Genomic DNA, 13,079 nt, shown 5'->3' with positions numbered 1-13,079 from the left:
CTAATGAATTAAAACATGAAATATTGAAATAATCCAGTTATATATATATATAACATCACAGATGAACTCTTATGCATCCTGCTTCTGAAGGTTATTGAATTCAATAAACCTGGTGAACAAAGTCAGACATCTGCTGATATGCTATGTTGTATTTCTTGAAAACTTGCAGAAAAAATAGAGCAATCCTGAGTAAACCTTTTTCACGGTCTCAGAATGGAGCTGGATCTTAACAAATTAAATTAAAGACCTGAAGCGTATCAACAAGAAAACACAGGAGGAGCTTTGGGAAGATGCTGTGAAGTTCCTGCAGTGGCCCAGCTAGAGTCCTGACCTGAACCCGGTAGTGAGAATATCATTGTAGAGACCTGAAGGTAGCAGTACAATCCTTTTAGGATCATAAACAAACCGACTAAGATGATTAAGATACTTTAACCACTTGCTGGTAATGAACAAAAACACAAATCTTCTTTCTTGTTCATTTTTATTGTGTATAAAGGAAGAAATTAACAACTGACTACTGCTTGAATCTCAAACATATATGCAGATACGTGAAAATGTAAGTTATACATATATGTCACAAAAAATGAGAAAGCAAGAAAACACAGTTTCCATCCAGCTTCCCTCCTTTCCTCTTGTGGATATTTAACAAATTGGTTTTCTAGTCTGCACGGTCAGTCTAGCTAAATCACCAGTGGTAAATCCAACCTTTGTCGTCTTTGTTTAGTCCTTCTGAACTCTGTTTTTTCTATTCTCCATCTCTGTGTTCTCATCTTTAGTTTCGGCCAATGACTGTGACTCGGAAGAGAATGCAGAGCTGACCTATTACACCCTGAGTCCAGACTTCACTATTTCCCCTCACGGAACAATCTTCCCCGCGGGACCTTTAGACTATGAGAGACCTAATCATCTGTATGAGTTTGTAGTCATGGCCATTGACAAGGGGGAGGTTCCTCGTACGGGCACGACTACGGTACGGATTAGGATGGCAAACGTCAACGATGAGGCACCTGAGTTCTCCCAACACGTGTAAGTAAGACTTGTGCTTTATTGTTTAAGAGAAAGAGAGATAAGCTCTATATTATTCTGTGGCTGATTCCTGCCTGCCTGCCAGTCAGGGTGAAGGCAGGAGAGGCTGACAGTCTTCTGGTGACAGCATGATGTTTGGTGCAGATACCGAAGGACCAACTTTGCTGTGTACTCATTTCTACATTGCCAAAGGCAAACAATCTCCTGCAGTGTCTCTTGGTTAAGTTGTTGAGTGTAGGCTGCTGCACATACACTTTAGGTGCAAGCTGCCATTCACTCTTTTGAGGTGCTGCATACAATTGAATTTTCAGTTGTATTGTTGGCACAGGGGCACAGAGTTTCTCTGCATTTTCTTTCTGCAACTTGTTCAACAGAGGATTTTATTTAGCGCTGAAATAAATAGTCAAAGAGTTGAACGTAGGAAAGGCTTGATGTTTGAACTGCTCTTTGCTCCCTGGTTCCATCCTCACGAATGCACAGATTTGCTTACTTTTCCTCTTTTTATGGCACCAAAGTGAATATCTCTGGGGCTTTAAAACAAGCAATTTCTAAACAATTATGCATTTAATTACATTTTTTAAAACTATGAGAAACAAACCTGTTGAAGCTCTTGGGGCCAAGACAAAAATATCGCCGTTATCTGAGGTTTTCTTTTCTCGGTTTAATTAAATGCAAGCATTCCTGTCCTCCTTTCTCTGATACACTTGAATTTACACTTCAGATTCAGTTAAACTGGTAACACCTGTTCAAAGTAGAATTAAATGAGGTGAACTAAAGAGCTGTGGGCTGAGGTTTTCAGTCAGCACTGATCCACCATCAGGTCCACATCTACAACATCTTCCTCTTAGAATAACTCTCCTCTCATGGTTGAGTTGCATTGATTCAGCTCCACAATTCCCTGCTGATTTCAAATAGAAATGGATCTATATGCAGTAATTCTTTGGCAAAAATATCTATTGCACATTCCTAAACATGCTGATTTGAAGCCATCTGTGATCAAGTCATTTTAGATTAAATCTGTCACCGGTGTTTCTGTTTGTGCACACAGTCCACTGATACCAAAGTAAATAAGGCAACCAGAACTACTTCTCTTAGAAGTTGAGTGAGCGGAGAGCTTCCCAGTTCAGCATCACAGCTGCTGTTAGCACACCCCCCCCCCCTCCCGCTCGTGCTGCTGTGGTGTCTGCATCTTTTAATTGGTTGATTTTTCTGGCAGAGAGCTGGGCAGATTGGTGAGGCAGGGTCAATCAACCATGCCCACCAGCACCCTCAGGAGGTCCTGAACCCTAACTCTGTGTGTGCGTATGCTTGCGCCTATATATGTGTGTATTTAGTAATTGAGAAGGTCCCAAGAAAGTGAGGTTTTTGTATGGACAGATTGATGTGGTTATAAAGTGCATTCATCCATCGTGCATCTGATATGCATGTGTTTATGTTGTTTATAGAGGAAAGGGACTAGTGTGTGTGTGTGTGTGTGTTTTGGGTTGTATTGACTTACTGTCAGCGACAGCCAAATAATCCATCAGTTCTTCCTCTGTAACCCTGAACCCTCTGTCACAACTGCCCTAAAAACAGTACTTGACAATCTATGATTCATCATTCAGGCACGAACAGAGCTCCAGAGTCATCCATGCAGGCAAACACACTGGTACAAATACACTTAAATGTGCACACGTGATGGCATCTGTTATGTGTTTGATGAAACAAATACAGTAAGGCTAGTTTAGTGGGATTATGCTTTTGATAAGATTGCTTACGTTCCCTCTGTTACTTATGTTTCATTTGCCTGTGTGCATGCAGGAAAAATGTGCATGTATGTTTAGTTACATGTGCTGAGCAGAAAGGAAAAAAAGCACAGAGAGGGGTCATTAAATATATCATTATCCAGGCAGAAAATGTGGCCTATTTATATTGATCCTCGGAGTCAAAGGGAAGCGATAATGAGCATTCATTTCTACACGTTTTGCCAGTCTATAATGAATCTAGGTTGCAGCTCTCGAAAAATGATGTGACCACTTAAGAGTGGAATTTATTTGAATTTCTTTTCTTAATTACACAATGTGTTGATCTTTGTTATTGACTTACTAAAACGAATGTGATATTTTTTTTCATGTTTATATATTAGACCTCAAGATCCTAATATACATATTCTATATGTAAAAGTGGCTGCAGCTTTATCATGTCACCCACTCAGTTTGAAGTCTTTAGTTTATTTTATTGAGCATATTTGGCTGAGCCGATGGAAAGTTATCAGCTCCACATGACTAAAAACTAGAATTTTACTCAAGAAAAACAGAGGCTTTGTGGAAAGGCTGGCAGTGTAATTAAATGCTAAATAAATCATATTTAGTCACAAAATGTCATTAAAAATGCTCTGAAAGACACTGCCGCTGTGGTGTAACTGACTCTGCTTTAGTAACTTGAATTAGCTCGGGTGAATTTTCATTCTCCTGGAAGGATAATCTAGTGTTGGTGATCTATGGAGCCAACCTGAATTGGCTAATAGAGAAACACTTTTTGGCACCAGAAGTTGCCGCTTGTAAAAATAAATATTCTTCTAGCTGATTTAGTTGAAGTAGTTGAGATTAGTTCAAGCAATCAATCAGCTAACACGTCTAAGATGTTAATTCAAAAAATGGTTTTTTGAGTTTTAGCTTGTATCTCATTGTTCAGCCTTCTTGATTTCCCCACTTACCGATACACTTGTAGATTGGCAGATCTTTATGTGGCACTGCTTTACCTCTTGCAAAGGAGAGTTTACATCAGAAGGACTTCCTGCGAAAATAAAAGTTTAAAAATTGAGTGCACTGTAGTGACAGCTTGCTCCAAACAGAAGCCAATACCGGTATCTGTTGGCTGCCAGGTAATGAGCCATAACACAAGGACATAATTGTAGCACATGGTGTCTGTATTTTATTGTCTCGTGTGCTGGTACTGTATCTCTTGCTTCGTCTGCATTGAACCTATCCCTGCACCCTCTGCTTTTTGGACTATATTACACTCTGCAGCATTGAACTGTTTACTTCATATTGGTTAGGGAATGTATGGAATGTATTACACACCACCAGTGGTTGAACAAAAAAAGAGTAATTTGTGGCTATAGGAGATAGGGCTGTTCGATATAACGATATATATCGGATGACGATATAAAAACATCTATCGTTTCATTTTACGCTATCGTTTGTTTCGTGGTGTCGCAAAATAAGCTGTTTATGGCAATATTTTTTATGGTTTTGATGTCACTGTAGTGGCTATATTAATTTCTTAAAGTTCTCTCTTTCTCTTATATTTAATATAACCACACTACAGACGGACAAGTGTCTGTTTTTATGTGTTGTGGTTAGCAACAACGACGGTAACAGCATCACGTGTCCGCTTGTTTATGTTCCACGTAAACCTTTCACAATAAAGCTCAAGATCATGTTGAGACTTTTCAAAATAAACTGAACCACGTGAAAGAGCAGATTATTTACAGATGAGAAGTAAAAAAAAAGAGGCCAGGTGCTAAAAATAAACCTTAGACTCAAACGTTAGAACAGGCTGTTCCCCGCAGCACGCCGTGTAATAAATGCTCACAAAGAAAACGGCGGCCGTTACAACTTATGTCTAAAAATGCATCGTTTCATGCATCGGTTAAAACACTCGACTCCAGCTACATGACGCGCAGCAGGAAACACTTCACGCAAGTCGAGCTGCCCGAGATTCACAGAATTTACAGAAAAGTCAAGTCAAGTCAAGTCAACTTTATTTGTCAATTCTGCCACATGTACAGGACATACAGAGAATAGAAATTTCGTTACTCTCAAACCCTAGTGATTAAAAAATGCAAATAAAATAATTAAAAAGTAAAAATTTAAATAAATACAATACAATTTTACGTATAACAAAAAAAAAGCTATGCAATATACAATATACAATATTCAAGTAAGGAGGCATAGTAGTGCAATGTTACATTGCACTACTGTTACATTGTTACATTTACAAATGTTACATTTACATACAAATGTTACATACAAATGTTACATTTTTGTGATTTATATCGTTATCGGACGATAGAATTCTTATATCGGGATATGAGATTTTGGTCATATCGCACAGCCCTAATAGGAGATCATGTGGACGGTCCTCACAATGTCCACACGCAAATTTGCTTAATAGAGTCCCAAGTGCTAAAGAGACTCCCCATAGACTTCCCTCATGATTAAAAACTCCTCCACATAAGTTCCAAGTGATGAGTCAATGTGCATACACAGTAGACAGTCATTCAGCAAAGAATGAAAAGCGAGCAAACTGCTACCATTTTATATTTCCTAAAGAGATAATTAGACAGAACTGAGAGTGAACAGAAAGGGTGTGAGATGTATGCAAAGTTTTTTTTTTTCACCATGTTAATTTTATTGAATGATGAGATAAACGTCTAAGAAAAAGTCAATAACACGGAGAGCAGAAAAAAGTGTTGTAATTTCCCCTTAATATAAAGTTGCTGTAATGACTGAAGTAACTGATATACTGCTAATTTATCTCCTTTTTAAAATGCACTTGCTGTTTTTTTCTTGTTATGATATATTGATGTGTCTCTCTGGTGCCATCTCTTTATAACTTCTGCTCAGGCGTCACCTGTTATTGTTCTGGGAGATTTCTCCCTCCAAATTAGATTTCTCTTATACAAACTTATTTCTCATTCTGCCTTTTGATTTCCCCTATTGAATTAGTAGAAATGATGATAGAGTCTCCACAGAGCAAGAACAGTGCTTCCTTGGAGTTGAGGTCATGTTGAATTTAAAGCAGACATTCACTGTAGGTTGTATGAAATAAAGTGTTACCGTGAAGGTCAACATGAAGACACATTGTTTTTGCTGTTTAAGCATCCAGTGGGAATTCTGTATTTAAAATAACAGCAATTCATGATTAAATCCTATATGTAGTAATGTTATTCTTTCCCTCATCTTTTTGTTACTTAGTCATGCTCATTTCAAAATAATGAAAAGACAATAAAATGTATAAATAAAATTGAATTGAATAAAACATGTCGAGGAAAGCACTCAGAAAGGGAGCATTTGCAATAGAACAAATATACGCTCATCAACCACTTTATTAAGGAAGTTCAAACTGAGCATCAGAATGGAGAAGAAAGGTGATTTAAGTGGTGCCAAAAACAGGCTAGTCTGATTATTTCAGAAACTGCTGATCTGCTGGGATTTTCCCACACAGTCATCTCTTGGGATTAGAGAGAATGAAAAACAGAAAACATCTGGTGAGCGGCAGTTCCTTAGGTGAAAATTCGCTGTTGATGCCAGAGGTCAGAGAATAATGATGAACCGATGAGTCTTGATTTAGATGGTAGGGTCAGAATTTAATGTAAACAAGATGACATCATGGATCCATTACCCAGTGGTGACACTTTTGGGCTCTTAATATGTTAAGAGCCCAAAAGAGTAATGTTTTATTCCTTTATTTATCCAGGTAAAAATCTTATTAAGATTAAAAACCTCATTTCCAACAGAGACATCAAGGCAAGAAAAGTCAAAAAAGTTGCCGGCCACGTCCACATCCCGTTTATGAAGAAAATGTAAATGTCTCCTTGAAGGAGGGTAACATACCATGTCTCAGTTCTCATTGTGTTCAAATGGCCTCCACAGTCACCAGATCTCAATCCAATAGAGCACCTTTTAGCATGTGTTGGAACAGGAGATTCACATCGTGGATGTGTAGCCAGCAATTCTACAGCAACTATGTGACGCTACCAAAATCTCTGATGAATGTTTTCAATACCTCACTGACTCTATGCCATGAATAATTAAGGCAGTTCATAAAGCAAATGTAGTTTCTATCCCATTACTAGCAAGATATATCTAACTGAATGGGCACCGAGTATAAACATTTCTACTTTCAGATTCAAAATCAGCTTATCAAGCTGAGAGATCTGAATATGCCCCTAAAGCATGTGGGGTACCAGGAAATCACTTAAACAGGTTTCAGATCATTGTCAGTCACCAGTGTAAGTAGGCTTTGATATCAGGTATCTTTTTTTAAAAGTCCCCCTGTAATTATACCTATACATTACATTTTCACAGTTGCCTTTCATCACTGTTTTTCCCCCTAACTCTAAAATGTAGTAAGAATGGAGCTAAGTGTGCTTTCAAACACTGGACCACAACACAGCAAATGTGAGGAATATTAATACAACATATTCCCATTTCTAATCCACCACTTTTATATTTATTAAAAAACAGAATCTTTGTATCAGCAGTTGGAGATCCTGCTTACATCATGTTATTACAAACCCAGTAGGATTGCAACAGACCATCAGCCATGCATTCAACACTGCTTTCCTCTGAGGTTCTGACTGGAAATCAGCTTTTTGTTGTTGCTGTCAGAACTCAGGTATCAGCTCTGCTCATCTTTGCATTTCTATACAGCAGTATGACAGAGTGGTTATTAATATAATTACGTACAGATGAATGGGAATTTATACAGTGGGCTAAATAAACACAGCAAGCAGCAGTTGGAGGGATCAGCGCACCCACACACACACACACACACACAAACTCTCCATTATCCCGATGTCCCCCTTCCTTTCTTCGTCTACGATTTATCTGGATAAACTAAACTAAAACTTCAGAATTAAATTCTGTAATTAATTTACACAAGTGACATCAGGCATCAGCCTAAGGGACGCCAACTATTCTCCCCAGATCAACACAATAAAAACAAACCACATTGTAAAACAAAAAGTTTAAAAAGTAATTAGTGTGTCGGTGTGTGTGTGTGTGTGAGGCCTTTTTCATTTAATTGAAACATCGATTGGGCCAAATTGGAGTTGCGGTAGAGCCCCAGCATGATTGCAAAATGCATCTTATTGTAGTATAACTGCTTCTCTTTGTATTCCCTTGCAGTGATCTGGCCTCTCCTTTCTCTGCCCTATATTTTTTACAACACTCACAGAGGCAGTTGTTCATGCAGTGGACGAGCATCTGCATGAAAGCGTTTAGGGTTAGACTGATTTAAGTGTCACCAAAGATCAGCTTAGAATTTGTCCTGAAAAGAAAACTCAGAAATTGCCATAACAGTGGAATATTACTTCTATATGTATTTATGAACTTTACATCATTCTTAGCTCAATATATTAACTTTAATGGCTAGCAATGTACATATAGGTCATTCTTTAATCCTGTCCAGGAGGAAAGGGATATGCATTGTTTAGTGATGATCACTGTCTCATCAAAAACCTCTGTACAAGTTTTCAATATATGTAAAATAATCATCAAAAGCTAAGAAATAACTACTGAATAAACTTACTCATGAGATTACTTTCTCAAGTTCCATTTGCAAATGATAATTGACAAAGTTTAAAAGTCACTTAATCTCTTCTCAATAAAGGTTGAACCCTATAAACATATTCAGTTTTGCACTAGAAACAATAAAATCCTTTGTGGAGAGTGTTTAAAGGAAAACCAAAGGAATAGTTCAGTGCTTTTTTTAAGGCAAGAAATGTACTCCTGTTTGTCTGTACTAATACTAACTTCTTAGCATGAAAAGAAATGTTGCCGAATTGAAGATTTGCACAGTTGTTTACATTGTTTTTCTTCTAATCCAAATGATTATTTAATTCCTCCAAAATCATTTGGTCTACTTTATTCTAATTTAGATGTATTTATAGAGTATTCTTGTTTTGTTAGTGCTTTTAAACTGATTGCGATTGGAAGGTTGGCTCTATGGAAATGTAGCCACAGATGGTTGAAGTTTCAAAAAGCTGATGTGCTGTGCTGTCAAATACACACCGACATCAGCTATTGTAACCATTTCGGCCTTGTTGTAATCATAAACCTGATTGTAAGCTGCCTACATTTGAATCCATAATGGTTACTCTGTCTGTATCTGAAATGCAGAAGTCGAGTTCATGTAGGGAGTCAGGACAAAAGAGGTTTACTAGACTCTGTGAAGGAGTCATGCATAAATTCAGCTGCACAGACATCAGCTGTAATTTTGACATCAAATTGCAGACAGAATTGCACAAGTAGGCCTCAGTTCTTTCCGGCTTTCAGGTGAGATAAATACAAGCAATTATCTAATGATCTTTCAAATAGCTTCCTTAGACCACAAGTGGAAGCCAGTTGATCAATGTGGCCTATGTGCTCTTAGAGACTGCATAATAAAGAAACAAAGCACAGCATCTCCCCTTACCTGACTTGAGTATTGATCTGTAGGGAAGTGCACGGCTTGTAGAGTATGAGCTGAAATTACTCAGAAGCTGCAACAACACTTTACAAACGAGCAAATGAGTGGCACATCAGATATCTCCCCAGGCAGAACTAGTCCAACAGAGGCAGAAAGACTGCACTGACAGAATATGATCAGTGTTCATCTCCAAATAAAAGTACCTTGTTTTCAGTGAAAAATAAATAGTCCACCACTAGAGTGACAGGCGGATATATTTTTAAATCAGCCTGTCACAGTTACTAGACCTGCATTTTGAATGTGCACACTCATGTGGGCAGGCAATGAGTCATTGATGAATGACAGCAGAAATAGCAGATCTTTGAGTCTTGCCTTTAAGTGCACACACAGATGAGGCAGTAGCTGTTGGTTAGCAGTCTGTGGTGATAAGGACTTCTCCTTAGTCTGCTCCTTTCTGGCAGAGATGGTGCCCTGTGGGGAAAAGTGTATGTCAAATATCCCGAGTGAGTAAATAATATATGAAAGGACTTCACAATGTGACGTAATGTCATTTTTTGTGCTGCAGGTAGTCTGGGATGCTATTATTTCATACCTTCCTAAAACAAGGGTCCACCAGTTCACTCACTAACTTTAAGTTGGCCAGGTGTATGGACTTCTTTAAGAGACAAGCTCTAGCTGTTACAGTAAGTTAGCTAATGCAAGCTAATACATTTGATTAAGCAATCATTTTGCTCATTTTGGGCAACTTGTAAAAAATCAATTTAAATGGCGTCAGACTTAAATTGTGACTTTATACTGTTTTACTTGTTGTCCACTAATGCCCACTAATTAAGGTAACTTTAAACATCCATTGCTACATATGAGTAAATATGATTTGATGCATGTCACAGTGCCCATCTCCCTCCTCTCGCCTCTCTTTTGCACACACGCAGCTCTACTGTTTTGTCAGAGCCACCGCACAATTAGCGACTGCAACTGGTTGGACGACATTAATCGAGTGCAACAATAAAACTACTAAATCATAATGCTATTTAACCTTTCTGCTGCACAGCAACCTGTCACTAGCTGGATCTGCAGCCCAGACAGTCTATGCTACACTGGAGCTAAAACAGACCCTTGACTAATTCCCTGAGGTGTACAGCAGCTGCGTGAAAGTGGGACAGATGGCATCTTGTAAAGCCAGAGTGGCTTTTTAGTAATCTTGAAGTTCTAGAAAATGAAAATATGGTTGTATTTTAATATGACTGGCATATAACCCAGTCACCTTAGCATGTGTGTGTGTTAACCTGCAACAAAACAAGGCTACGCCCATATTGTTTCTGAATACTTCTGTTTAGCTGAATAGGAAATAATTTGCTAGGAACACTCGTCTTCTTTCATAGATTCTCTGAAGACCTGTAGATAGCTGATACTGCAGCTGACACAACCGGATGAATGGAGATCCAGTTTAAACGTTACTCTTCTAAGACGCAACTTGGAAATGCTGCTGTGCTCTGTATTTGCAAGTTGTAGACAAACAGGATGAACACGGATGAAGCTGTTTGCAAATACTGCATCTCATCTTTCCTTTCCTAGAAAGAGAAGTGTCTATATGAAAATCACACCATCTGGATTTCCAAATACCATGTTGGTATTTTGGTTGTGACAGAAGTCACACAAATTAATATCTGAAAATACTTAAACAATTAAAACAAAACTGTCTGCATGCCAGAACACCAGTAAAACTCAACAACCAAGTACTTTGTCAGATTTTTCACACATTATCGGCTGCGATTTTCAGACAGATTAAAGGCTGAGATTATGATTTTTTAAATTATCACTATTATTTCTAGTCAGTTAAATGAAAAGTGCATATTTCTCCCATTTTTATTTTTATTGTATTGTTTTAATCTGAGTTCAGCAAGCTGCCAAGCCTGTAAACTCACATGTGAAAAATGTAACTCATCTTTGAAAATTTGCTTGAGACTCATCGTCTTCATTTAACCACCAGTATGGTTAATTTTTATAATAATCATGAGGTCTTCCATTAAATATTTGCAGTTTTATTTATTCAGATGTTTCTAGTCTTGATGCCAAGGCAGTTCTTTATGTAGCACTAACCATCCAGAGAAGGTGGCATACACTATGTAATGATCAGCTATTTACATAAAGGCAGCTGAAATATGTTTAAAGAATGTAGAGGGTCAGTTTCATCTTAACAAGTTGAAAGGGTCAACCTTTCAAGAAAAGTTTTGCTTTCAAGCACATCGAGTGGTTCAGAGATGTATGAGCAAGGCCATAGAAGGGTTCAAAGCTGAAGTTCAAAGTGTTACACAAAGCTACAAAGATAAAACTGAAGCAGAATTTCATAGCAAAAAGCTGCACTGAGCTTGGTATGTGAAGCCTGTTAGCAAATATACATCAAATCAAATTAATAACTTATACATGCACATGCAAATATACGCTTTAAACTGATTCAAATGCCTTGACTTGCATCAGTGTTTCCTTAAAAGGATTGCTCCTTTGTGGGGATGAGCGGTCTGAGGCAGTCATCACGTGCACTATAAAGCAGATTTTTTTGCTTTCTCAGTGACTGTGTCCAAGAGAAGCACCGCTACGGTGTCATACCACTTTTCACAGTAAAGACATTATCAGCCAGACACCAAGCCCAAAAAGTTTTTGATTCATCAGACCAGAGAATCATTTCTATTGTGTTCAGAGTCCTTTAAATTCATTCGGAAACTCCACACAGTCTGTCATGTGGCTTTAACGCAGAGTGGCTTCCGTCTAGCTGCTTCACCACAAAGGCCCGAGTGATGGAGTGCTGCTGAGACGGTTATCCTTCCAGCAAGGTCTCTCATCTCTGTAGAGGACTTATGAAGCTCTGTTAGAGTGACTGTTGGGTCCCTGGTCACCTCTGAACAAGGACCTAATTTTCAGAGTTTGGCCAGATGGCCATCTCTGTAGAGTCCTGGTGGTTTTTCCATTTCACAATTATTGAGACCAGAGTGTTCTTGAGAACACTCTGAGCTATAGAGATGGTCTCATACTATTGCACTGATCTGTGTTTTGCCTCAATTTGTCACGGACGTGTAAATAGAGTTCTTTGGACTTCATAGCTTAGGTGTTGGCCCTAACATGCAGGTCAGACTGCGGGAGCTTATACAGATGTGCAGTAGAGATGGACTCTAGGAGAGTTTTCAACATCTCAGGGATTAATCATGCAAATGGGATGTGTCTAGGCCAGATTCTGAAGTGCCACAGCAAAGGCACAGTATTTGTAAAAGAGAGACCCTTTTTTGAGTTTTTCCATTAATCACATCCCTGTATGATATTAATTGATATGTTAGATGAGGCCTTTGTCTTTGACCTCATGGTTAGATATGCACACTTGCTTATAAGGGATGCACCCTTAAATGTTTAAAAGCTTTAAGCAGAACTGTGAAAGCATTTCTGTCTAAGGTGATATTTATCCTTCACCTCTGCAAGAATCTCTTCTTTGCCATTTCCCTTGAGCGACAGACGTGCAGACCTTTGAAATTTGATTAGTGTTCAGTCACGAGTGTCCTCTGCAGTGTTGAAGAATTTGTGAGTACTGTGCTGACAGCTACTCATGCCTGCTCAGTCTTGTTTTATTGTAGGAATAATCATAAGATTACTTTCTATATGTAAGTTGCTATATGATTCTTTTTTTTATGCGAGTTGCATCTAAAAGTGAATTTCTGAGTTATTTCTCCTCCCCTGTATGCTGCTGCTCAGGAATCTGCTGGCTTACATATTTGCATCTGCTCAGGGACTGATTAACACCTGGGGCTCAAGGAGGAAGCAATTAACTATCTGGTATGACATGGAATGTGCAAAGCTGCATTCAGAAAATAGATTTCTCTCATTAAACA

General features: G+C 38.4%; 1 protein-coding gene across 1 annotated transcript in view; it reads left to right on the top strand.

Annotated features, from left to right (window-relative positions):
• Positions 1-13,079, top strand: part of LOC120720911 (neural-cadherin-like) — a 233,486-nt gene that overhangs the window by 17,247 nt on the left and 203,160 nt on the right. Inside the window, exon 5 of the mRNA XM_040010769.1 lies at positions 777-1,026. Coding sequence (XP_039866703.1) covers positions 777-1,026 — 250 coding nt within the window. The remainder of the gene's footprint in view (positions 1-776; positions 1,027-13,079) is intronic.

Source organism: Simochromis diagramma, unplaced genomic scaffold, assembly GCF_900408965.1.
Source record: "Simochromis diagramma unplaced genomic scaffold, fSimDia1.1 OVJJ01000603.1, whole genome shotgun sequence".
Lineage (NCBI taxonomy): Eukaryota > Metazoa > Chordata > Actinopteri > Cichliformes > Cichlidae > Simochromis > Simochromis diagramma.
The sequence above is the reverse complement of the archived record's forward strand: the minus strand, read 5'-3'. Positions and strand labels throughout refer to the sequence as shown.